The 24,002-nt window shown below is 40.6% G+C and overlaps 1 protein-coding gene across 1 annotated transcript; it reads left to right on the forward strand.

Moving 5' to 3' along the window:
* Positions 1–71: 71 nt before the first annotated feature.
* On the forward strand, positions 72–23,605 carry LOC144215359 (dynein axonemal heavy chain 10-like). Its single transcript, XM_077744226.1, has 76 exons — positions 72–196; positions 436–551; positions 927–1,140; positions 1,251–1,639; positions 1,758–1,948; positions 2,024–2,222; positions 2,305–2,499; positions 2,602–2,772; positions 3,027–3,203; positions 3,311–3,463; positions 3,608–3,750; positions 3,812–3,963; positions 4,046–4,210; positions 4,290–4,497; positions 4,586–4,742; positions 4,909–5,385; positions 5,480–5,638; positions 5,707–5,823; positions 5,910–6,012; positions 6,118–6,296; positions 6,384–6,595; positions 6,768–6,924; positions 7,007–7,240; positions 7,599–7,721; positions 7,793–8,026; positions 8,135–8,358; positions 8,432–8,701; positions 8,803–8,986; positions 9,067–9,201; positions 9,346–9,498; positions 9,603–9,791; positions 9,908–10,054; positions 10,274–10,465; positions 10,632–10,750; positions 10,991–11,149; positions 11,241–11,376; positions 11,447–11,569; positions 11,642–11,773; positions 11,878–12,094; positions 12,166–12,285; positions 12,443–12,588; positions 12,652–12,804; positions 12,896–13,156; positions 13,231–13,403; positions 13,501–13,594; positions 13,681–13,848; positions 13,940–14,128; positions 14,384–14,555; positions 14,643–14,846; positions 14,931–15,011; positions 15,367–15,564; positions 15,731–15,892; positions 16,002–16,176; positions 16,278–16,459; positions 16,567–16,703; positions 16,769–16,986; positions 17,081–17,302; positions 17,367–17,514; positions 17,618–17,897; positions 17,980–18,209; positions 18,286–18,559; positions 18,664–18,768; positions 18,851–19,005; positions 19,087–19,241; positions 19,352–19,532; positions 19,722–19,922; positions 20,055–20,264; positions 20,341–20,436; positions 20,513–20,684; positions 20,777–20,908; positions 20,999–21,210; positions 21,297–21,464; positions 21,541–21,721; positions 22,114–22,259; positions 22,339–22,500; positions 22,600–23,605. Exons 1-75 carry the CDS (start codon positions 100–102, stop codon positions 22,483–22,485), a joined length of 13,350 nt encoding a protein of 4,449 aa, XP_077600352.1. The 5' UTR covers positions 72–99; the 3' UTR covers positions 22,486–22,500; positions 22,600–23,605.
* Positions 23,606–24,002: the final 397 nt, after the last annotated feature.

Below are 24,002 nucleotides of genomic sequence, written 5' to 3' on the forward strand. Positions count from 1 at the left end.
TGTGTTTCAAAAATGGCGCAGAGTTGTACAAAGTAGAATTTGTTATGAAATAATAAATCTGTATTACAGTTACAGACTTGTGCACACGCAGGACTGAGGATGGAAGGGGAGGAGGTGAACCAACAAGAAGACTTGAATTCTGAACTAAAAGAGGAGGATACTGTTGGATCGGGGTCCCTAATCTTAGATGAAGGGGGTGAGGTCATTACCCCGCAGCCCATCTAATTGTGCATGAGAATTTGCAATTTATTATTATAATTATTGTTATTGTTATTATTGTTATTGCTATTATTATTGTTATTGAAATTATAATTATTGTCATCGTTGTCGTTATTATAATAATAATATATATTATTATTACTAGCATTACTATAATTATTATTGTTATTAATATTATTATTATTATTATATTCTTATTTTTAATATTGGTTATAGATCTCGATGAGGAGTCACCCGAAGACATTGAGGAAGAATACCTGTCACCAACCCCTGTGGAGATTGAAAGAAGTAATGAATACATCCTAAAATTAATGCAGAAAAAGCTTATTCATGTAAGTGAATTTCACAGCAACCACTTTTTAAAAAGTTTTGGTTAACATGGGAAAATGTTACATCTATTCTCTGCGATATGAAATGATCAATATGTGTACTGGTTCAATTAGAAATTGTATTAAACAGCCACAGTGCTGTTTACATTTTGTCCATGAAAATGGACTTCCTTGTAAATGTTTTTGTCCATTCATGGATCAAAAAAATTACTTCTACTGTAAATTTTGCCAGCGTTAGAGAACAATACGTTGTGCAAAAAGTAAAGCGTTAACCAAATGGTTATAAGCAATGTATGAATGAAACCTTGATTCAGGGAAATATGTGTGGCATTTGTTTAAAAGGTCAAACTAAATGGTTGTCAATGTGCCTCTTTTTAGATCTACATTCCCCTAATAACTAAACAACAGGTGAAACAAACTCCTGTGGTCTCTCAGCCTGAAGAAGCACCACCTCCACCTGAAGAGACGAGTGGCGATAAGGAGTCTCCAACCAAGCAAAATGATCAAACCCCCCTTCGAGATGAACTACTTAACAGCACGCATAAGTTTCTGGGAGTGGTCAACACGACTATACAACAGCTTAAAGCCCAAGGTTTATTAATCACATATAGCAGTCACTCATTCCAGCAGTGTGTATTAAGATCCTGTCACAGACGGAACTGTTGATTTTGATGAACTAAATAACTTTGTCTTTTATTGAAGATGATATTGCCCTACACATGCCTGACGTGGACTTGGAGAATGATGTCACTAACCTGAGGACCAATTCAGAGCTGGTAAACGAGTTAGAGCAGTGTGTGACGAACTGGAAGATTCAGCTTGGCAATGTTATGGATGAGCAAGATTTCAAGAAGCCACAGAATCCTAGTCCGATGGCAGAAATCATTTTTTGGCAGGAGCGTTCCTCCATCCTCAGTGCTTTGACAGCAAAGCTTAATCAACCTTTGGTAAAGAAGATTTTACTTATATTGAGTAAAGCGCAAGCAGCTGTGGTACCTTCTATGGAGGTGACAGTAGCTAAACTGGTCAAATACAATTTGGAAGCAGATGAAAATGTACGTTTCCTCAAAACACTGGAAAGGCATTTCAAGGTGAGGAGTGTGTTACCCCAATTAGGGCAAGTCTACAAAGATTTGAGCCTTTGTTAATGTGATTGGCTGAAAAATGGTCCCGCCATAAAAGGCGTAAAAAAGGTGTTTTGTCTTGTAGAATCTGGCTACGGGAGCAAACTTTGGTGTGATCCTGGAGACCATTCCACCTCTGCTGAACAGTCTACAAGTTGTGTGGTTAATCTCCTGCCACTACAACAGGAATGATCGCATGGTTCCTTTAATGGAGCGCATTGTTTGGCAACTGTCTGAGCGGGTGGCTCAAGTCGTTGATCTCGGTGTGATGTTCAAGTATGTGGCGTTGATCGATTACCTATGTAACCCTTGTCTTTCTGCCATGAGACTCTAATTATGCGTCTCAACTAGAGATGACAGAGAGGTGGCCAAGTTGAAGGTGGATGATGCAAAGCGAGTTCTGGAACTGTGGAAGTCCTCTTACTTTGAAGCGCGCCAAGAAATTGAAAAAGGAGGCACTGGGAAACGCTGGGAGTTTGATCGGAGAAAGCTCTTTGAGAAAACGGATTACATGGCTGCTATCTGCCAAGACTTGTCCAATGTTTTGCACGTCGGTGTTCATCCTCGTCTACGGTCTGTCACTTCCTGAGTAATGACTCAACCCTTGATGCCTGTCTTTGTGTTTTGCACAGAATTTAGAAGAATTTTACAATATCTTCAGCCCAGAATTAAAAAGTGTGACCTGGGACCCGAAACGTTTCGATGAAATACAGGTCAAAGTAGACAACCTCATTGTGCCTTTTGAGGAAGTCAGTTTTGACCCTTTCAGCAGTTGCAAGATCAGCAGCTGGAAAATCATCATGCAGAACTTTAACAGTACAGTTTGTGTACGTTTAGGATACATTTCTATTTGATTTCTGGACAATATAATGACTTTCACTTTAAAAACAACACGCACTGATTATTTTCTATGCCATGTTTTTGATTAGGCCATTGAAAGGGAGATCATTGCCTTTATTGACCAGTCTTTCAAGACGCTGCGTTCTTCAACTGCTGCTTTTGAAATGCTGGTAAAATACAAAGACATTCGCTCCAGACCGGCCATCAATAATCACTTGATGAAAAAGACTAATGATGTTCTGGCACAGTATTGCAAAGAGGTTTGTTTGAAAACACTTACAATTTCAAGTTGAAAAAAATATTAGCTTTTATTGCTTTGGTTACCATTGACAATGGTAGACACTAAATCAGCTGGAAGTGGGAGTTGGCAGCAAAAGAATCATTCTCTGCCAGCCATGCCAATTCAAATAGATCAGACTTGTCAGTGGCAATGAGCATTATAGTGGTCCTTGTAAGATGATTACCAAAAAATATATCAATTTATATGTATTTTTCGCGCTTTTCTCTGTTACAGGTGGACAGTATTAATGAAAATTTTGAGGAGAAGAGAGACAAACCGCAAATTAATAAGAATGAGCCTCCCCTAGCAGGCGGTGTTCGGTGGACGCATTCACTGTTTCAACGTATAAAAGGTGGCATGCTTCCTCTCCTGACAATGCCAAATTTGTTAGATTCTGAAATGGGAAAATTGGTGAGTTATTGTACAATTTCATGACAATTATTGCAATAATTGACCCAATATATAACCAGAGATCTTGTGTTCCTTTTTGAAATGTTCACAATGGCTAATTTTGCCAGGCAAAGAACAAATACTTGGAAATGGCAAAAAAAATAAGTGACTTTGGGGTCAAGAAGTATAAGTCATGGGTATCTGAGACTGAACGCAACTTGCCATTATTATTGAAAAAACCCGTCCTAATCATAATTTCAAAGGAACAACAACGTGAGCTGGTATGTATGTCCTTAGTTTGTTTGTTTGTTTTTTCCCCACAAAAAACATGACCAATTCTATTGTTTTTATCACCCTGAATTCATTTAGTTGTTTGGGCTTTATGTTGTTCTTTCAAGATTGTTCCAAACAAGCCTGATTTCAAGGGACAAAGGGAAAGGCGATACCGTGTCAATTTTCCACTAGAGATTATGACGACGATTGCAGAGACAAAAAACCTGATATCAATGTCCTTCTCCATGCCTGAAGTGGCTCGAAATGTGTGTCTACAGGAGGCCAACTTTATAAGGTAATTATACTCTCAAACAACAAGAGCGTATATCAATTTAACCACAGTATTTCAAATATAGGTACAGTGAAGAGCTACATAAACTCGTCAACCGCTACAACACAATAGTTGATAGTCTGAGTGATGCAAAGATCTCCATGTTGTGTCACAACATCAAAAGGGTTGAAACAATCCTATTTCCAGCATGTAGAAGACTAAACTGGAACTCCTTGGGTATAGTGTTATATTATTGTTAGGATTTCATTCATGCGCATTCTAAGATGGGGTGCAACAACTCTTTGTGTGTTTGAATTAGCAATTTCAGATTTCATTAATAATGGAAACCCAGAGCTATCAAAGTTTGAGACAGTGGTCAGTCAAATTGTGAACAACGAGCTTGATATTGAAGCAAAGTTGCAATCCATAGTGACAGCAGATCTCCTGAAATGCCCTGCTCCAAATAGAGCAGACATTTTACCAAGTATGTTGGACAGTAACATGTTTTGACCAAATCTCACAAATCCTTGTCTCTCATTGTAGCTGTTGTCGTTTTTTTCAAGGTATCAGGGAGTTTTATGAATGTATTGATCGGGAACGTATCAAGTCAATAAATTTGCTAAGAAGTAAATATGCTGACATTGGACCAGTCATCTCTAAGGTGGAACACTTAATCATGGAAACCAACACTGGCAAATGCCACAGTATGACACATTACTATGCATACTGGGAAAGCAAAGTGCACGAGTCTCTTATTAATATGGTGCTGAGGTAATAACCAGTTCATTTTAAAATCAATGTATTGGAACAAGACAATTTTGTTTTCCGTAACCAACAGTCAATTCATTTTTAATTTTAGGAACATCAAAGCTTTCAATGATGTACTGGATGGGAACGTCCCTCTTTTCCGTGTTGATGCCATCCTTTCTCCCCCCAAGATTTTGTTGCAGCCCAAAACCAATGAGATCTCCCGAACACTTGTACAGTGTATCCGAGAGTGTGTCGAGAGCACCAAAGTATGGACTTTTTTTTCACACATTAACCACCAAAACCCCAACAAAACATGACTGTCTGTATTTTAATATTTTCCATGATGGTGGTACAACCACTAAGACTGAGCTGAATGTGTGCTGTTTCATCAATGGGTCTGTTATGCAGTCAACATCCATGTTTGTGTTGCAGGAATTTGTACGTTGGATGAATGGAACCTGCATTGAGTGCCCTCCACAACACGTGGGTGGGGATGACACTGTGACCTTTAGCTTCTTTGAGGACATTTGTCAACATCCTCAAATTAATGAAACTGCCCTTGCTGTATCGCAGAACATTCAACAGTTGATGCTTTCTGTAGAACAGTACCTTACCCACTGGAAACAATACCAGCCTCTCTGGGAAAAGGATAATGCCACAATCTGTGAAAAGTTTGCTGATAAAAACCCATCATGTGCAATGTATGATCAAAGGCTGCTGTTCTACGCTCAAATAAACCAGAAGGTAGTACTGGAAGATCTTTTTAAGAACATACACGTCATTCAACTCAACCTGGAGCCCCTGTGCCGGACGGTGCAAGAGACCGCAGAGACCTGGATTTCTTCACTGGGGAGTTTGCTCAACAAATCCGCCAAAGAAGAACTTATCAACTTAAAAGATGAACTCATGGTAATGTCCGTGCGTATGCATGTTTTGCTGAATTTGTTACCTAGGTACTATTTTTGAAAATCTACTTGTTTTTTTTTTTTTTTTTTACTTCCAGGAACTCTCAGAGAAGCTTAAACAGAGTCCTGACACTTTTGAAAACTTGAAGAATGTCCTTGGTACTATCTCAGATATTAAAGACATGTCTTTAAATGTGAAATTAAGTATAACGGATATTCAGGAAAGATACAGAACGCTGGCAATGTACAAAGTGAAGGTAGCACCGTTCCGGGTTCAAATATTTTTAAAAATGTGCACTTTCTGAGTCTGACCTCCTATGTGTAGGTGGCAGTGGAGGAAAAGGAACTGATGGAAAATATTAACCAGATTTGGAATGACCTTTTCACTGAATCGAAACGAGTTGATCGGAGTTTAACCAATGTCAAAGTGTCATTTAAAGAGGTCAGAAACTACTGCAATTACATACAATATTTTCATCTCCCACCACAATCAAGATTAAAATGATATTGTTATTGCACGCCTTACAGACTACTAAGGGGATGACTGAAGAGTTTCAGCAGCATTTGTCTGTCTTTGTTGGAAAATTTAATATGGAAGGCCCTGGCGCTGTTGGGGAGGATTTAGATGAAGGTACCGGAATTTTAAAAAAATGTTTGCAACCAGGATGCATAATAATAATTCCGTAGGTCAAGCACTTATTTATTTTTCTTAAAAAATGGTTGATCTAATTTTTAGGCTTGGCAAAAATGGAGTTCTATGAAGCCGAGCTTGCTAAGGCAGTGGAGGGGCGGCAGGATCTAGCGAATGCTGAGAAACTGTTGGACCTTCCCATCACGGTTTATCCAGAGATTGTCAGCATACAAAAAGACATGCATGGCTTCAGGCTCATTTATGTCATCTATCAAGATCAAAAGGTGGGCTTAATTGTTTTCATTAAAATATTTGATAACGATCCTATAGATCTCATATTTCTGTCCCTGGACCCTGATTTTGATTCACAGGCTGCAAAGAACAAGTGGTCTCAGACCTTATGGGCAGACCTAGATATTCAAGTGCTCCAGGATGGAACTGAAGGATTTCTCAAAGATTTAAGAAAGTTGCCCAAAGATGTGCGATCACTACCAATGGCCGTCATCCTAGATGGCAGGATGAAGCAATTCAGAGATTCACTTCCTCTTCTCTTGGATCTGAAGAATGAAGCCCTCAGAGAAAGGTCAGTGTGTAAGTGGGCAGTGAGATTTGGGAGGGAAATAGCTTACAGAATTGTATGCTTACAGGTAACGCATACCCATTTAGGTTTTCATCCGGGAATAAAACTAACTTGCAATGTACCTAATTAGTAATGGCAATTCAAAAAACACACATTTCCTTATTTTTTCAAACAGACATTGGAAGGAATTAATGGATCGGACCGGTACGAGCTTTGAGATGAACCCCACCACCTTCACTCTTGAGAACATGTTTGCAATGGAGCTCCATAAATATATTGACGTCATAGGTGAAATTGTTACCTCAGCTTCAAAAGAGCTTGGGATAGAAAAGGTAAGCCCTCTCTTCAAGATTTTAGTAAGAATTTTACAAGGTGGTTGATTGTATTTAAATGACGTTTGTGTTTGTCTTATAGGGGGTTAAGGAAGTGGTCGAAACCTGGGGAAGCATTAATTTCATTATCATACCCTATAGTAAGGGTGCCCATCAACAGTGTTATGTCTTGGGTGCAGTGGATGAGATCATGTTGATTGTGGACAATGATGCCATGAATTTGCAGAGCATGGCAGGGAGCCGTTTTGTTGGACCCTTTCTAGGCACTATACAACAATGGGAGAAAGACCTGTCTCTTATTAGTGAGACAATAGAGGTCAGGTTGTGTGTGACAATAGCAATTCTGTAGAAAACAAAATCTGGACAGCAGAAGGGGTGCCCTATTTTTGCATTAACATCACTGTGCAATCCAATCCAATGCAATTCATTACAAAAGTATCCTATTAAAGGGGATATTTTCCATAGAAACATCACAATATGGTATATAGAAGAATTGTCATTAGAATATTTGGAAAGTCAAATGGCCACATATTGTGGACCAAACCAATGTGTAATGGTATGGTAAAGTCAAAGATTGTCCAGACTTTGTTTTGCCAAGCTTTTAGTGCAGATTGATCTTACATCAACTCTTGGAGCTGTATTTTAAATTACTTAATCAAATCTATTTTGCACAGGTCTGGTTGCAAGTACAACGAAAATGGATGTACTTGGAGAGCATATTTATTGGTGGTGATATCTCTTCACAATTACCAGAGGAGGCCAAAAAATTTGACATCATTGACAAAAAGTTTAAAGAGGTGAGTGTTGTGAAATATTGTTAACAACGGAACTGCAAATTGGATACTATTCTTTTTCTTTTTTTTTGTAGATAATGAACGATGCGCAGGCAAACCCAAACATCAAGCGTTGTTGCGTGTTTCCTAACCGGCTAATAGACCTGCAGACCCTCAGTGAGAACCTTGAGAGGTGCCAGAAGAGTCTCAACGATTACCTAGATTCCAAACGAGATGCATTCCCTCGCTTCTTCTTCATCTCTGATGATGAACTGCTCAGCATTTTAGGAAGTAGTCACCATGAGTGTGTGCAAGAACATATGATAAAAGTAAGAAGGTCAAAATATTGTCTGTCCCTCCCCTTTTTTCTACAAGGTGTGAATTCAAATACACCATATAAAACGTGTTCCATGCTTTTTCTAACTTTACTCCCCAAGATGTACGATAACATCGCTTCACTGCGATTTGATTCGGAGAGCAGTGGGGAAATATCCGCAGGTGCCATGGTGTCCGCTGAGGGGGAAGTGATGGACTTTACAAAGGCTGTTCCAATTGTGGGAAGGGTAGAAGAATGGATGACTGGAGTCTTACTTGAGATGAGGAGAACTAATCGACTAATAACTAAGGAAGCAATCTTTCGCTACTGTGAAGACAGAGGCAGGTGTGTATCAATTCTAACAATGTTTATCTCACTGTGTTAAACCTTTCCCACCATGAGTCTTGTGGTCATCCAGGGTGGACTGGATGTTGCTGTTCCAGGGGATGGTGGTGCTGGCTACAAATCAAGTGTGGTGGACATGGGAGGTGGAAGATGTCTTTAACAACTTGAAACTAGGAGATAAATATGCCCTGAAGAACTATGCGACAAAAATGCACCACCAGATTGATGAGTTGGTAACGCGTACGATGCAACCTTTGAAAAAAAACGACAGACGGAAGATCAACACTGTCCTGATCATAGATGTGCATGCAAGAGACATTGTGGATAGCTTTGTCTTAAACAGGTACTGGTTTCATAAATTGGGGCCTTGCTGTTATCACCATTTTGACTTTTCTTTGCTTATGTGTGTCAATAAACATGAGTCTCACTTGATCCTCTCTGCAGTATAACAGATGCTGAGGAGTTTGAGTGGGAAAGCCAGTTAAGATTCTACTGGGTTCAGGACGATGACAATCTTGTTGTGCGTCAATGCAGTGCCACTTTTAGTTATGGTTATGAATACATGGGGTTGAACGGTCGGTTGGTTATAACCCCGCTGACGGACAGGATCTACCTCACGATCACACAGGTTTGTGAACACAACAATTTCAATTCAACAAGGAAACAAGCCAACAGTTGTTAACGTGTTCATGTGGCATTGTGGTGAAGGCTCTCTCCATGTTCCTGGGTGGCGCGCCTGCTGGTCCAGCTGGCACTGGAAAGACAGAGTCCACCAAAGATTTAGCAAAAGCTTTGGGACTACTCTGTGTGGTTACTAACTGTGGTGAAGGCATGGACTACATGGTGAGGGAGCTTGGGTATTTGCCATTTTTTTGTAATTGGTAATGGGTAGTGCACAAAACTGATTACAATTTATGGTACATTAGTACAAACATTTGGATTTCCTTCTATGAATCAATTTGTTCCTGACTTCATATATTTGCGTAGGCTGTTGGAAAGATCCTCTCCGGGTTGGCCCAATGTGGAGCATGGGGCTGCTTTGATGAATTCAACCGTATTGATGCCTCAGTCCTTTCCGTTATCTCGTCACAAATCCAGACCATCCGCAATGCTCTCATTCTTTACCTCAAAGTATTTAATGTGAGTCTTTCAAATTCTTTATTATAATTCCTGGTCCTTTTTGGTTCTTGAGATTTTTTGTTTTGTACATTCACCAACTAACACTCTGGCATTTTGGACATCAGTTTGAAGGTCACGAGATTACCCTGGATAGCCGAATCGGGATCTTTATCACCATGAACCCGGGCTATGCAGGGCGCACAGAGCTGCCTGAGTCAGTAAAAGCTCTCTTCAGGCCTGTTGTGGTGATTGTACCTGATTTGCAACAAATTTGTGAGATTATGCTCTTTTCTGAGGGATTCCTAATGGCCAAGGTGAGAATTTTGCAAACACACTGCATATACAGACAATCAGATGACACTGAAAAATGTTCACTGACACCTTTGCGTCTGAAGAAATTAACATTTCCGTCCACCTTTTTTTCACTGAGGTCCTTGCAAAAAAGATGACCGTCCTTTATAAATTGGCTCGTGAGCAGTTGTCCAAGCAGTCTCATTATGACTTTGGCCTGCGAGCTTTGAAATCTGTCTTAGTGATGGCAGGAGAACTGAAGAGGGACTCACCAGACATAACGGAGGTACAGTTATCAATCCTATATTACCATTAAACATATTCATTTCTTTTGTTCATGAAAAATTTCTTTCTGTGGATGTTTTAACCTCCCCAAGAGAATTCACTTACATGAAATCATGATTACTCAGTATTTCTTGATTCCAGCATTCAGAGCAGTTTCACACAGCAAAGAAAGCATTAAATGCAACAATAACTAATAAACTGTTCTTATGTTTCTTTGCAGGACGTGGTATTAATGCGAGCTTTGAGAGATATGAATCTTCCCAAATTTATATTTGAAGACGTGCCTTTGTTCCTTGGCCTGATCGCAGACCTTTTTCCAGGGCTGGAATGCCCTCGCGTTCGCTATCCCAACTTCAATGACGCAGTCGAGGATATCCTGCTAGGCCAGAATTATATCTTGCTGCCTATCCAGGTTCATGTATATAGAGTCATTGTTTTGTTTTTTAGCTGTCCATATTTAGGTTAGAATCAGGACATCCCGTATTTGGGATATTTCTTGGAAATTTGCAGCTGAAGTGGCAATGAATTGCAATTTGAGGTTTCTCTCTGCACTGTTAACATAACATCTGTACTTTCAGGTGGATAAAGTGGTGCAGATGTATGAAACAATGATGACACGACATACAACTATGATCGTGGGTCCAACAGGTGGAGGCAAATCGGTTGTGATCAGCACATTATGTCAAGCTCAGACAAAGTTAGTAGAACTCCGTGAGGGTTAAACATGAATTCATGTCTAATTGAGTTGTAGAGAAACACTCAGGAAGGGCATTATTAACATGAGCTCTAAGCCGGCATTGTTAAAAAACTTTAATACATAGGAACAATTGCATACACGGATTAAATTGCATGAAACGTACTATAATTTAGATAAAAGCTCTGTAAGGGTGGAAGCAATTTAAAATTTGTGCATGACACAGTTAATATTTTCCACCAGGTTGGGATTTCACACGAAATTATATCCCCTGAATCCCAAAGCTGTGAGTGTCATTGAACTGTACGGTATCCTGGATCCTGACACACGTGACTGGACAGACGGGGTCCTATCCAACATCTTCCGTGACATCAATAAGCCTACGGACAAACAAGAGAGGCGGTAAGACTGAAACATTTGATGGACTTGAGGTAATAAGTACTCGGCTTGCCTACAACAGTTATTTTGTAAGCATTTGAATTTAAACTCACAGATATATCCTGTTTGATGGAGATGTGGATGCTCTGTGGGTTGAGAACATGAATTCGGTCATGGATGACAATAAGCTTCTCACCCTGGCCAATGGAGAACGTATCCGTTTACAAGGTCACTGTGCCATGCTCTTTGAGGTCTGTAAGAGAAGTACATACTCATTTCCCCCCACCTCAAAAGTTGTAGTAATTACTTATATGATTGCAGGTTGGAGACCTACAATATGCTTCCCCGGCTACGGTGTCCCGCTGTGGAATGGTTTTTGTTGACCCCAAAAACTTGCGCTACACCCCTTTCTGGAAAAAGTGGTTGACAACCCGACCTGCCAAAGTAGCGCTTCTGCATTGTATTGTAACTACATTTACAATTTTGGTCATCTTTCAAATTTATTTTTATTTTCAGGAACAAGAAGATCTTGATAAGCTTTATGAAAAGTATGTACACAGCTTGATTGACATGATTGTGGAAGGAATTGTTGATGGGAAGCAAGGGCAGAAACTTAAGACTGTTGTCCCTCAGACTGATCTAAATATGGTATGGTGATCCCATTTTTTTTTCTTTGCTTAAATGCATTGTAAGTTTTTATCATCTGTAATCCATTCAGATAGGAGTGATTCTGTTTGTGTTGGTGATTTCAGGTGTGCCAACTCTGCATGGCCCTTGATGCCCTACTTGAAAATGAGAACCTAGCTCCTTCCATCTTAGAGTGTTACTTCATAGAAGCTTTGTACTGCTCTCTTGGGGCAACATTGGTGGATGATGGGAGAGAGAAATTTGATGATTTAGTAAAGAGACTTTCTGAATTGAGGACTGCGTGTGATGAAAAAAAAATGGCAGGGCCTGGTGAAATTCCAGGTAAAACACTACCTTTATCTTGAAAATTATAATTAGTTACAGTGACATATTTTTACACATTATTTATACAGGACAACTTCCAACAATTTTCGATTTCCATTTTCACGATACGAAGGAGACGTGGGTTCCATGGACTTCCCTGGTCGCTAAATACGTCCACAACCCTGACATGAAGTTTGTTGATATTCTAGGTAAGGGTTCACGGAACACTACCACTGGTAGTACCTCACTTTGAGAAGATATTAGTAGAAACCTTAATAATAGAAACATAAACTGCCGGATGGAAATTTTTTTTTACCACAAATGTTTCTTTTTGACTCTCTAATATTCCTTTTTTTTTTGCCTCAGTCCCAACCGTGGATACCACAAGAACTAGCTGGCTATTGGAACAGATGGTGAAGATAAAAAGATCAGTGCTTTTGGTCGGAGACTCTGGAACCTCCAAAACGGCAACTATTAGTAACTTTCTAAAACACCTGAGTGGGGATTCAAATGTGAGTTCTATATGGATCACATTCATTTCTCTAGCTCTAATCATCGACTTTGTTTGCCAACAGATTACTTTGACCATCAACCTTTCATCCAGGACGACATCAATGGACCTCCAGAGAAACCTGGAGGCCAATGTAGAGAAAAGGACAAAAGAGATATACGGTCCTCCAATGGGCAAGAGATTGTTGGTGTATATAGATGACATGAATATGCCAAAGGTATATATACTGCTACCTACCTGAAACATAGGATTCTAAAAAGCATTTTATTGGACCATTATTACGCCATCTTTTTCCCCATCCTCTCCAGGTGGATAGCTATGGCACACAGCAGCCTATCGCACTGCTGAAGTTGTTATTGGACAGGGGGGGCATTTATGACCGAGGAAAGGAGCTCACCTACAAAACTCTCAAGGACCTTGGTTTTATTGCTGCCATGGGGAAGGCAGGAGGTGGCAGGAACGAGGTGGATACCCGCTTCGTTTCACTCTTCAGTGTCTTCAGTATCCCCTTCCCCGAGGTCGAATCCCTCCACCTGATCTATGCCTCCATTATCAAAGGTCACACCAAAGTGAGGATGGTTTCTTCAAGGTTTTACCAAATTCACTTAACTTCATGTTTAACGAATGTGACTGAATGTTTTAGAGTTTTGAGGATGTAGTCCAGAAGATTTGTGATAAAGTCACCGTCTGCACACTGGAACTGTACAACAGTCTTGTTAGAGATCTGCCACCTACTCCAGCAAAGTTTCACTACATCTTCAACCTGCGAGATCTTTCAAGGGTCTATAACGGGCTGACAATCACTAGCCCGCTAAGGTCTGCAAAAGCCAGTGAATTCTCCTGGCAGATTCAGCCCTTTACATTGTGTCATTATTGAGTACTTTGTTTGATCTCCCTTATTTCACCATGACAGATTTTCGACTGCCGGTATATTTGTTCGGGTTTGGCGGAATGAGTGCTTGAGAATTTTCCATGATCGACTCATTGATGAAAAGGACAAAAACTATGTAATTGAATTGATAATTATTTATTTTAACCAGCAGGATGATCTTGTATTCCATTTGAATAATTGTGTATGTCTCTTTGTCTGTAGGTTCAAGGCCTTATAAAGAATTTAGTTGAGGAACATTTCAGAGCCAACATGGATGAAGTCATGAAAGACCCAGTTCTTTTTGGAGATTACAAAACTGCCCTGAGTGAAACAGAACCAAGATTATACGAGGATTTAAATGACTTTGAGCGTTCTAAAAATCTATTTCAGGTGTAATATTGTCATGGCACAATTGGTTGACCAGCCCGTCGGTGTGACCATATCCTTGGAAAACATTGAAAGACTCTATTTCTATTTGCAGGAGCTACTGGAAGAATACAATGATAGAGTATCAAGGATGAATATGGTACTTTTTGATGATGCTCTGGAACATCTGACTCGTGTGCACCGCATCATCCGCATTGATCGTGGACATGCTCTGCTTGTGGGTGTGGGAGGCTCCGGCAAGCAGTCCATCACCAAGCTTGCTTCCTTCACTGCCGATTGTCAGGTTGTACAAGAATTGTATTTGTTTAAATTAACGTATATAGGTTTTCGAAATATTTTCTAATTTGTGGGACTTTTCCATCTTGGATCCCATGTGAAGTTTAAGAGTGTCCAAGTGCACTTGGAATTATAATCCAAATGAGTTTACTGTCATTTGGCTAGAATCAGATTTTAATTTCAATTGTGACTGGAATCCAAGTTGGAAAATTGATTTACATTGGATAGGTTATTCAATTTTAACCCCCATTTTATTCTCCAGATTTTTGAAATAACCCTAAGTAGAGGATATTGCGAGGCAACCTTTCGTGAAGACTTGAAAACCTTGTATTTGAAGCTTGGCATTGAAAATAAGCAGACAGTGTTTCTCTTCACTGATGCTCACGTTGCGGAGGAAGGTTTTTTGGAACTCATCAACAACATGCTTACGTCAGGTTTGCCATCACACATAATGTTCGGATTAGTACTCCTTTTTTCCCCGGAGAAAGATGTGACCCGTTGTTATTGTGTTCTTTTGTCAGGTATTGTTCCTGCTTTGTTTCCTGATGATGAGAAAGAAGCAGTCCTCAACCAGCTTCGTGAAGAGGCCCTCCAAAATGGATCAGGTCCTTCCAAAGACAGCGTGTGGCAGTATTTTGTCAACAAGAGTGCCAGCAACCTGCACATCGTTTTAGGCATGTCTCCCGTGGGTGATACCCTCAGAACACGCTGTAGAAACTTCCCAGGTAAAAAAAAGAAGAAAGAAAATGGCACTTTATTTTACTGTGATTGTGTCTAAGAATTGGTCACCTCTTCTGATCATATTATAGGACTGATGAACAATACTGTCATTGACTGGTTCTTTCCATGGCCTCCACAAGCTCTACTTGCTGTAGCTGAGTCTTTCCTCGGTTGGTAATGCACCCAGTAAACCAAAATATATATAATTCTCATGCCCATCAATTTTCTCCAGTAACATAAAATCCTATTTAGTATGATAGGGCATCAACAAATTACATCACTTTTCTACCAGGTTGATTTAATGGTAAATACTAGAAAATGGAGGACCCAAAGTACCTTTATCAAAGCTTAGTCTTAGTAAATAATTCTCAAGGGTACTCATTTTTAAAGATTTTAAAAATGTCCATGTGTTTCTTGGAAAATTTATTTTTGGCTGGTATTAGCTGGAAGACTACTTGCTCCAGTGATTGTTTAATTGTTCCACATAATCTTAAAAGTGTTGTTATGCTTTTGTCAATCATGCAGGTGAAAGTGAAATGATCCCTCGGGAACACGCTCCGGCCGTTATTGAGCATGTGTGCATGGTCCATAAATCAGTTGGAGACTACAGCATAATGTTCCTGCAGAAACTTAGACGTTCCAATTTTGTTACTCCAAAGAACTACTTGGATTTCATAAGCACATATTCAGTCTTGCTTAGGGACAAGGACCAATCTATTCTGGGTAAGAGGCTGGAAAATAGTATAATAATTTAAATAAGGGTTGACTGTTTTTCAGTTGGGTTGATTACTGACAAGCACAACAACTAGTATGACTGGCCTTCAAACTTTTAAAAAAAATCATTGTTCACAAGTGTCAAAGTGACAACAGATTTGTTCATGAATTTCAGGACAGTGCAAACATCTTGAGGGGGGATTGGATAAATTGAAGGAAGCCACTGTACAACTGGATGAGCTTAACATCAAACTGGCAGAGCAGAAGGTGGTCCTCGCTGAAAAATCGACAGCCTGTGAGGCCATGTTGCTGGAGATTGCCTCCAACACTACCGTGGGTCAGTCAAAACCTGCCTCACTTACACTCTCGTAGAAGAAAAACATGGCGGTGCATGCTGTTACTTTATTCGGCAGAACGTTGTAGTAAATATAACTTTTTCCTTCTAGCTGAGGAGAAAAAGACATTGGCGGAAGACAAAGCCACGGAAATTGAAGAGCAAAACAAAGTGATTGCGGTTGAAAAGGCAGAAGCAGAAACTTCCCTGGCTGAAGCTCTGCCAGCATTAGAAGCAGCGCGCATTGCCCTCCAAGACCTGGAAAAAAATGATGTCACAGAGATCAGGTAAACTTCTTATTTGTTTTAACCTGCAGGATTTTTTCCCCTCTGAAAAAATGAAAAATCCATTTAAATGGCACACCTGGTTCTGCTGCTCTTTCATTCAGGTCCTTTGCAAAGCCACCTAAGCAGGTGCAAGTGGTGTGTGAGTGTATACTGGTGCTGTGTAAGAAAAAAGAAATTAGCTGGAATGCCGCTAAAGGGATGATGGCAGATTCTGGCTTCCTGCGTTCATTGATGGAGATGGACTGTGATGCCATAACTCCTTACCAGGTCAAGACTGTCAAAAGTAGGTTGATTTCATGCTGGTTTAGATCACAATACTGCACAAACAAGAATTGTGTACTCTGTGATTTGGTAATATTGGCATTTCTGGGTATGCTGTCTTCTCCATAGCTTTTCTGAAAACCCTCGGGACCAACCTTGAAGAAATGCAAGCCATCAGCAGAGCTGGTTCGGGAATGTTCAAATTTGTGGAGGCTGTCGTGGGTTACTGTGAAGTTGCCAGGGAGATTAAACCCAAAAGGGACAAAGTAATGAAAAGTAGTAGAATGGGTTGTGTTGCAGAATGAACAGTAATGTGACTGGTCGTTTGTAGGTGGCGCGGCTGGAAAGAAATTTCTTTCTGAGTAAGAAGGAGCTGGAGTTCATTCAAAGTGAGCTTAGTGCTATCCAGAAGGAGCTGAAAGCTCTTGGCGACAAATATCAAACTGCCATTGCGGAGAAACAGAAACTACAAGAGGAGGCAGAGCTCATGGAAAGAAGACTAATTGCTGCTGACAAACTTATCTCAGGCTTGAGCTCTGAGAATGTGAGGTGAGACGGCAATAGGAAGTAAACATCGCTGCGTATGAGATGCACATTTCTCTTGTTCTTTTTTTCCATTCATTTTTGTGGTTTCTGTGTTTAGGTGGACGCATGATTTAGAGGAGTTAAAGCAGAGGCGAGTCCGTCTTTTGGGAGACTGCCTCCTTGCTGCTGCTTTCCTGAGCTATGAAGGAGCCTTCAGCTGGGACTTCAGGAATGAGATGGTGTACGAAACGTGGCTTGAAGATGTAAAGGAAAGAGGCATTCCATTGAGCACGCCTTTTAAAGTGGACAACTTATTAACAGATGAGGTGGAAATCAGCAGGTGAGATGGTGCCGAACACCTTCATTTTGGAATATGTCATTTTATTTTAATCCCTCGGTTACAGATGGGGCTCAGAAGGTTTGCCCCCAGATGAACTCTCAGTGCAGAATGGAATCCTCACAACAAGAGGTAGCCGTTTCCCAATGTGTATCGATCCTCAACAACAAGCTCTCAACTGGATTAAGAAGAAGGAAGCAAGCAACAATCTTAAGGTCCGAGACATCAGATATACTCTTGGGTGTCATGCAGTCTTTTTCTTTACCGTTTCCTGTATAGCGACTTTGCACAGAACCCCAAACCCCTTTTTTTCCACAGGTTTCATCTTTTAATGACCCAGATTTCCTGAAACAGCTGGAAATGGCCATTAAATATGGATTCCCATTCCTTTTCCAAGATGTGGACGAGTACATTGACCCTGTGATTGACAATGTACTGGAGAAAAATTTGAAAGGAGCCGAGGGCAGGCAAGTTCTCATGCTCGGTGACAAAGAAGTGGACTACGATCCAAACTTTAGACTCTACCTCAACACTAAACTGGGAAACCCCAAATTTTCTCCATCTGTGTTTGGAAAAGCCATGGTTATCAATTATACTGGTAAGGCCATTTAATGTGAAAATCATCATTTCCATGTCATTTGCTAAGAGGCTACCTTTCTTTTCCATCGTGTTGCCTACAGTGACTCTTAAAGGTCTGGAAGACCAGTTGCTCAGTGTTATAATGGGTTTTGAGAAGAAAGAGTTGGAAGAGCAACGTGAGTTTTTGATCCAAGAAACGAGTGACAATAAGAAACTGCTTAAAAACCTTGGTGACACTCTGTTGAGGGAGCTGGCCACCTCCACGGGCAACATGTTGGATAACACAGAGCTGGTTTACACGTTAGAAGAAACCAAATCCAAATCGAGTGAGGTCAGTTTGCCACACACCCGATCAATAAATGAGTCAGTTCAACTTGCTCATCATATTTAACTTTTGTGACCATCAGGTATTTGAGAAACTGAAGTTGGCTGTGAAAACATCAGTAGATATTGATGTGCTCCGAAATGGTTACCGACCTGCTGCCAAACGCGGTGCCATTTTATTCTTTGCATTGACTGAAATGGCTCTGGTCAACAGCATGTACCAGTATTCTCTCGCCTCTTATCTGGAAGTGTTTGACTTTTCTCTGCGCAAGTCTCCACCAAATGCAGCACTGCCCAAAAGACTGACAAACATCAGGAATGGTCTGACATACAATGTTTATAATTACGGTTGCACAGGTAAGGCAAACGTATTTAGCGTGAACTATTTTCCCAAAGTATATACCACATACATCCGTAAATATTTGGAAAGTACAAGTGCGGATACATGTCTTTAATTACAGGGCTGTTTGAAAAGCATAAGCTTCTCTTCTCATTTAACATGACCGTCAAGGTTGAGCAGGCAGAAGATCGAGTGCCCCAGGAGGAATTGGAATTTTTCATTAAAGGTGAATGTGATTACAATCTTTCCAGTGATCAAAGTACATCCTCGCAAGTATCGGCGCTTATAGCAGATTTTCTTGCACAAAGGTAATTTGTCTCTGGAAAAGAGCTCACGCCAAAAGACTTGCAACTGGCTGCCTGATGCTGGCTGGGAAGATGTTGTGAAACTGTCAGAGCTTTTTCCTTCCCAGTTTGAGTCTTTGCCTGACGAAGTTAACAGGAATTCAGCAGAATGGCAATCAGTAAGTCACGACTGGCATGGCAACTGCGACGAGTTTGTGTATTACCCAATGAACTTAGTAACTTTCCAAGTTTGTCTGCAGTGGTACGACCTTGATGCACCAGAGCAGGCTCCACTGCCAATGAGATATGATGATAAGCTGACAGACTTTCAGAAACTGCTTCTGCTTCGTTGTTTTCGCGTTGACAGAGTCTACAGAGCCATCACTGATTATGTCACTGTCACCATGGGCGAGAGGTGTCATCTCTTTTCATTCATATGGCCAATCTAAGATTTGTGTATTTCATTTTCCACATCACACGGCACATACTTTGAGATTGAGTGTTGAGTCATATCTTTCTTTGCAGATACGTGCAACCTCCTGTGATCAATTTTGATGTTATCTATGAGCAAAGTACTCAGTACTCCCCCATTGTCTTCATTCTGAGTCCTGGCTCTGACCCTGGCGCTGACCTTATGAAACTGGCGGACAGGACTGGCTTTGGTAGCAAGTTCAAATTCCTTGCTATGGGTCAAGGACAGGAGAAGGTATGTTGGATTTGTTTTCTGCATTTAAGATGCCATAATTTAAGCCCTAAGAAGCCTTATCATGAATATGCATACGATGATTTGGAAATTCTGACTGCACTGATATTTTTGGTTGAAGCTGCTCCACAATTCCAACTCCAGAATCATCCAAATATGGATGCTAATTGTGTTTTTCCCTCTCGGCTTAAGGTTGCATTGCACCTTCTTGAACTAGCAGCTGCTCGTGGTCAGTGGTTGATGCTTCAGAACTGCCACCTGCTGGTGAAATGGCTAAAAGATCTGGAAAAGTGCATAGAGAGGGTCTCCAAACCTCATCCTAGCTTTCGTCTTTGGTTGACAACCAACCCTATCGATGACTTTCCTATTGGCATCCTTCAAAAGTCTCTTAAGGTGGACCAGTCTATTGTTTTTACTATCATTTTTTTTAACATAAATTGCCCAGAATAATCTGCTGCCATTTTTTTACGGTGAGAGTCATATATTCCAGTAAGGGCTGAAAATGACCATTTGCTGGTGCTACAGGTTGTCACCGAAGCTCCTAATGGCCTAAAACTCAACATGAGGGCTACATACTCCAAAATCTCCCATCAGACTATGACTGGATGCCCACACTCTGCTTTCCGCAGCTTGGTCTATGTATTGTCTTTTTTCCATGCCGTTGTGCAAGAGAGGCGCAAATATGGTAAAATTGGCTGGAATGTCCCTTATGACTTCAGCGAATCAGACTTCTTGGTAAGTGGTATTGAAAACAATTTGGACCTTTCGGAACTCATTGGAGTTATCTCATTATTAAAATGCTGATTGACAGGTGTGTTTGGAGATTTTGAACACCTACCTGACCAAAGCTCACAAGCAAAAAGACAGCAACATTCCCTGGGGAAGTATCAAATACCTTGTAGGCGAGGTCAGACAAAGCTTAGAGACGTTGTTTCTTTTTATTTTAAATCCGCCTTGATATTTTAAAAATATACATTGTGCAGGTGATGTATGGAGGGCGAGTCATTGACAGTTTTGACCGCAGGATCCTCAATGTCTACATGGACGAGTACTTTGGAGACTTTCTTTTCTATGACTTTTGCCGCTTTCATTTCTTCAAAAATACTGATGTAGACTACAAGGTTCCTCCAAACGGACCTAAAACTGTATATATTGGTAAGGATTTACTTATATTATTATTATTATACTCGATTACCTTATTTGTAAGACTTGGGCAGTAAGCATTCATGACTTTTTACTGGTTTCAGATGAGATTGAGTCGCTGCCATTGGCAAACACCCCAGAAGTGATGGGCCTCCATTCCAATGCAGAGATAGGATACTACACACAAGCAGCTAAAGAAATGTGGTTGCATTTGATTGACCTGCAACCCCAGACAGGTATGACAGAATACATCTATTCTTTTAGATGCCTGAATTGTGGTATATTTGGCTCTTAATTGTGTAACACAAGCACTCACGTCTCCTCAGGTGAGTCTGGGGGAAGCATCAGCAGGGATGAATACATCACTCAGGTGGCGCAGGACATTCAGAACAAGTTGCCTGCGTTGTTTGACCTGGATGTTATCCGCAAGCAATTTGGTGCTGAGATATCCCCGACATCAGTGGTGCTCCTTCAAGAACTGGAGCGCTTCAACAAACTAGTGGCCCGTATGAAGAGGTCTCTGGCTGAGCTGCAGAGGGTGAGAAGCAAGCAGACGCCGTTGTTATGGCTTATTTGTCTCAACAAGACTTACTTTGGTTTTGATTGATTGGTGTGTGTGTGTAGGCTTTGGCCGGGGAAGTGGGCATGAGCAGTGAGTTGGATGAAGTTGCCCGAGCCCTTTTTAATGGTCAGATCCCTTCTATTTGGAAGATGTTGGCTCCTGACACACTTAAGTCCCTGGGCAACTGGATGATACATTTCAAGAGGCGATTTGAGCAGTATAAATCATGGGTGAGGCAGGATTAACATGATATATCCTCTACATTACGTATGTTTTACTGAATCGTTTACCTTTCTGCTCATTCAGGTGGATTCAACAGAGCCAAAGGTCATGTGGTTATCGGGCCTCCATATCCCAGAATCGTACTTGACTGCCCTAGTTCAAGCGGCATGCCGAAGAAATGGTTGGCCTCTGGATCTGTCTACGCTTTACACAGAGGTCACCCGCTTCCGTGAAGAGGATCAAGTCAATGAAAAACCCTCACAGGGTAATGAACTGATATTCTTTGGAGGTCAAAGTTTTGGGGCTTGTGGCTTGACAGTTAATAATTGACAAAGCCTATACTCATTACTCCATACATTGAGTGTAAAATGCCAGAGTTCCTTCACTGACTTTTTTTTAAATACCTTTGTTTCATCGTTCATGATTTTGTTTTTTTAGATAACTATGTCATATTTGTTAATTTTGCAACTCTTTAGTGCTGTTAGCAAAGGTTGCGAGGAATTTCTTCCTATAATTCAGAGATTAAGGATCTAGGTAGTTGCTGTATGCATTTTCAGTACTTATTCTTATTTATATTTAATTTATTTAGAAGGAAATTATGAAAATGACTGAAATTTTCTCTAAGATATTCTTAGACAAAGATATCACTTCTTGCAGGTTGTTTTGTGAGTGGATTATACCTGGAGGGAGCTGATTGGAATATGGAGGATGGCTGTCTGGTGAAGAGTAAACCAAAAGTTTTGGAGGTCCAGCTCCCCATTCTCCGAGTCATTCCCATTGAGGCCCGACGGCTCCGGTTACAGGTGCTGACCACGGTTCAAATCATGTGTATCAACTCTTTTGTCTGTTACCAACTGCTTTCATACGTGTTATGCTCCACAGAAAACATTGCGGACGCCAGTGTACACCACTTCATTACGGAGGAATGCAATGGGTGTAGGTTTGGTTTTTGAGGCTGATCTGTTTACCACGGAACATCTCTCCCATTGGGTGCTTCAGGGTGTCTGTTTATCCCTCAATACTGACTAAATATGGCTGTTAATTGTGAGTTACCCAAATCTCCAATGTCATGACATTTTTTTCTGAGATAATTATGTCAGGGAAAGTCCAAATTCTTGACCAATTTCATTCTTTGCTCACTAGATGGCAGCTCTTCACTCAGATCAGAAGCCAGGAAGAGTTGTTTCAGTAGACCTCAAACCTTTAAACAACTGTTCTTCTACAGGCACATGTTCTGGATGGAATACATCTCAAAATACTGTGTATTTTACACACACAAATCCCCCTTTTTATATTTTCCCCAAAACATTGTGCACATCTTAATTAATGTTCACTCTCGGGGGGTGTTGATGTTTTGTCTTATGACTCCACACTGCCTAATGGAAGACAGATCTTTTATCCTCACATACTTACACAGGGAATACGTTACGTGTTTGCACAGTGTAGCAGGAGGAAATTAAGGAAGCAGGAGTGCAGCTACTCTTGACAGACACGGGAAAAGAAAATCTCTCAATGGAGTCAACCCCCATCTCCCTCCACGGAGGGCAAAATTATTTTCAGCTGCTTGTGACTGGAGGGATTTACGTTAACTCTAAACTGTTCCACTTCCTGCTTAGCACCACTGCTTACATGGACTGCACTCATAAAATGACAAGGGTGCTATAAAATAAACACTGGGAAGAGCTTTTATGCAAACCCCTTTCCATCCATTAACCTATCCCCAGTTCCTGTTCTTTTTGCGTGAGAACAGGTGTGCTTGCTAAATGCCTCTCAATGGTCAAAACATCTAAACAGCACCAAGCCGTTCCGTTTGTCAATAGCCGAATTGTAAGATTGTGAAATAATCATCACAGTACTAGCAGGAAACCTGAATTCACAACACCTGAGAAGCAAAGCTGGCCAAGCCGCACGTTCCCATTGAGGGTCGTGGGCCTCATTTTCAGCACCAGGTGTTTAGTTTGGATGGGAAATACAGCTTGGTGGTTAGGGGCTGCTTGATTTGTAACCTTACATGTCCCAAATGTATGTATGGGCAGACGGCTGCTTTCCTCCCACTGCATGGGCACTGATGACTCTGCCAGACTGACACTAAATATATAAGCTGCGGTGGGGCTGAATGAGCACAATTAAACTACAGTGCTTAAATACATGTTGCTTTTGAATTGTGAGACCAAGCACTTTAACCAGCCACAAAAGTAGGTATACATACTGAACAGTATGTACATGTGTTAATAATGCTATGTTTGCGTCCACGCATACGTACAAAAATCAGTTTACCAATTATTTCCATACCTGTCAACTTCGGCCCATTGCTCCCCTTATTAATGATTGCAAATCCCCTTATTAAGCGACAAAAAATGGGGAAGGCGCAATCGATTTTACAAAAGAACATACTTAAAAACATCCCGTACAATAGTTGGCGTACATCATTTGAAATGATCAAAAAGCGTATAAAATACGGGAAAACATAAGTTAACAAGTATGCATTTTAAATATTCAGAAATTGGAATCATTTTAAGTGTCAAAATATGAAAAAAAAAGTATCA

This window comes from Stigmatopora nigra, chromosome 22 (genome assembly GCF_051989575.1).
Source record: "Stigmatopora nigra isolate UIUO_SnigA chromosome 22, RoL_Snig_1.1, whole genome shotgun sequence".
In the NCBI taxonomy this organism is placed as follows: Eukaryota; Metazoa; Chordata; class Actinopteri; order Syngnathiformes; family Syngnathidae; genus Stigmatopora; species Stigmatopora nigra.